The sequence below is a fragment of the Solanum dulcamara genome, chromosome 1 (assembly GCF_947179165.1).
Source record: "Solanum dulcamara chromosome 1, daSolDulc1.2, whole genome shotgun sequence".
NCBI classification, from domain to species: Eukaryota; Viridiplantae; Streptophyta; class Magnoliopsida; order Solanales; family Solanaceae; genus Solanum; species Solanum dulcamara.
In genome coordinates this window covers 36944912-36947710 of record NC_077237.1, presented here as the reverse complement: position 1 = coordinate 36947710, position 2799 = coordinate 36944912, and the positions used below count along the sequence as shown (strand labels likewise).

General features: G+C 37.7%; 1 protein-coding gene across 1 annotated transcript; it reads left to right on the top strand.

The window, feature by feature from the left end:
- The first annotated feature begins 1328 nt into the window (after positions 1-1328).
- On the top strand, positions 1329-1793 carry LOC129892681 (uncharacterized). Its single transcript, XM_055968266.1, has one exon. The coding sequence runs from the start codon at positions 1329-1331 to the stop codon at positions 1791-1793; it is 465 nt and encodes a 154-aa protein (XP_055824241.1).
- Positions 1794-2799: the final 1006 nt, after the last annotated feature.

Below are 2799 nucleotides of genomic sequence, written 5' to 3'. Positions count from 1 at the left end.
CATCGGAAAGACTTCTAGGTATGGTTCGGTTGGATACCGCAGTTGGTTATCCAAGGGAATCCTAGTAGCAACCTAAAGTCCTAAACTACGTTTTCCACATAGGTTGTCTTCATGTCCTAGCTAATGGATCAATACAGCCCTATTGAGTTGAGTTGAGTTAAGTTACCTTTGGAGTATGCCCTGATAAGGTATCCTCCCCTATTTTAATGCAGGAGTCATCGGCCTGTCTCGATGCAGAATTTATCGAATTCCATGTAATAACTCGCATGGTCTTAGTTGTGGTGAATGGTCCTATCCCACACAAGTTGAAGTTGAAGTTATAAGATGTCAAGTTATGAATTTATGATAAAGTTTTATGATATGCATTGACCAAGAGTTTTTTATGATTTAAATTGCTTTTAAACTTTACTCATATTCATTATGATTGATCATGCATTTTACAAAATATTGATTACATTCTTTTACTTATTCATACATATGTCACATAATTAGTACTTCAAACGTACTAACACATATTTAGCCTACATTGCCTCATAATATAGGGATGGACGACACTTTCGATCATCCTACTCGTGGCTAGAGATTTCTCTAGATTTCAATGAATTTGGTGAGTCCTCATTCTACCGAGGATAAGAATTTTATTCATGATTACTGTTGTCTTCACTTTCTTCTATTGTTAGGGTGAGCTAGAATCTTGTTCTAAGCCCCCGTCAAATATTATACTAGAGGTATGTTTAGATGGTACTCATTGGTGTAGTTTGGATTAGACATTTATAAAGTTAATTTTTCTTAGTCCCATTCCCCACTTAATGATTACTTATGCTCATCTTTATATTTTTCTTTACCTTATATATGCGATGTATGATGAGATGGCTTATGATTAGGGTCCCTCGTATCTCGATTGTCATATTATGACTAGGCCCTAGGTTGGGTCACTATAAACTTGGTATCAGAGCACAAGGTTCAAGTGTCCTAGGGTGTCTAACATGCCGCATTGAGTAGAGTCTTGTTCATTGGTGTGAAGCGCGCCACATCTATGAATAGGAGGTTATGAGGCATTCTAGGAAATCTTCACTTCTTTTATGGTCTTGTCGTGCAATAGAGTTGAACTCTATAGGAGTTCCTTATAACTCGTGTCCTATGCATTTCAGAGTATGTCTCATCAAGAAGAAACCAACCAAGAGGTTGGGTATTATGGTAGCCCTTCTGTTTTAATTGACCCATCCTCAAGCATCAATATCTCTAATATAGAGCTTCGATATGTCCTTATGTTATTGGCTCAAGCTATGACCGCTTAATTAAATAAACAAAAAATAATTCTTATGAGCATGAATGTTAAAGAAAGGAAAAAGTTGAGCAAAAGGGATGTTAAGAGAGGAAATGACTTTAATTGTCAGAAGAGTTCAAAAGGGGAAACATCCGGCTCGGATATAAGGAAGAGTGATGGAAAGGAAAAATCCTACTCCTCATGCTATAGGTGCAGTAAGAATCATCTAGGGAAGTGCTTGGCTGGTACAAAAAATTGTTATAGTTGTGGAAAAAGTAGACATAATGAGAGGGTCTGTCTGGTAGCTTTTAGGAAAGGGAGGGATTCCAACAAGGCTCGATGTGAAGGTGGGAATTCTCAATCCAAATACGGTGGTGGTTTTAGTGGATCTACTATTCCCAAGTGTTCTAAGTGTGGGAAAAACCATAGGGAAGAATGCTTAGCGGGATTGGATGTTTGCTATAGGAGTGGAAAGCCAGGTCATTATGCAAGAGAGTGTAGAAGAGGTACTAGACCCCAGGCTTAGGCTCAAACCCAGACTATAGGTCATCCAGATCATAGTTCTACTACTTCGGGTGGCGGTCAGTGCCAACACAGATTTTATATCCTTCAGACTCGTCAGGAGTTAGAGGATTCACCTGATGTTGTTTCTGGTATGTCTAAAGTTTTTGACTTTGATATCTATGCATTGTTAGATCCGGGTGCTACATTATCTTTTGTGACTCCTTACCTTGCTATAATATTTGGTTATTCATGCAAGGGGGAGATGGAGTACTTAGTTATCAAGGTCGGTTGTGTGTTCCAATGTAAATGATAGTAGATGGGTCATGATAGATAGAGAGAGTGTTTGTTTCGTATTGTGATAAATTACAACATGCTTACCCCATTTAAGGTTATAGAAATAGAGAAAGAGCTAGATGGATCTTGTTGTGTGCAATATATAGGTAAGAGTATGTTGGTGTGCCTTTGGAAGGAGTTAATGCAAATGTGGATATAGAGATGCTAAGGTAGATTTTAAAATTCTTAAGAGATGTTGACTTCAAGGGAGGCATAAAGTGGTTAGAATGGTAGGCTTAAATGCGTGGTTGTCGATATGTGAGTGATTGCAGTAGGCTATTGATGACTTTTTGTTAAGGGTTTTGAGTGAGTGTATTAGAATTGTTATGGAACTAGGCTTGAATATGGTGTTGATGTCATGTGGGAGAATGTGTGGTGCATTAGGTGCTTCTTTATTAGGTCTCAAGGTTGATTGAATGTGGTGGTGAGGAGTGGTATAGGATCTTAAGGCATATTGGTAAGGTAATAGTATGCTTCAAGGCATCTTAAGGTGCATGAACGGAACTATCCAACCAATGATCTTGAACTAGTAGCGGTTGTGTTTTCTTTGAAAATTACCCTAATTTCAAAGTTCAAGCTATGGTCATGAATTTTCAAAGTATGAATTATGACTATGTGTTTCCATTATGATCATGAATTATAAGTATGTCTCAAATTATGGAATTACATACAAGTTATGAAGTAAGGTGACTTAG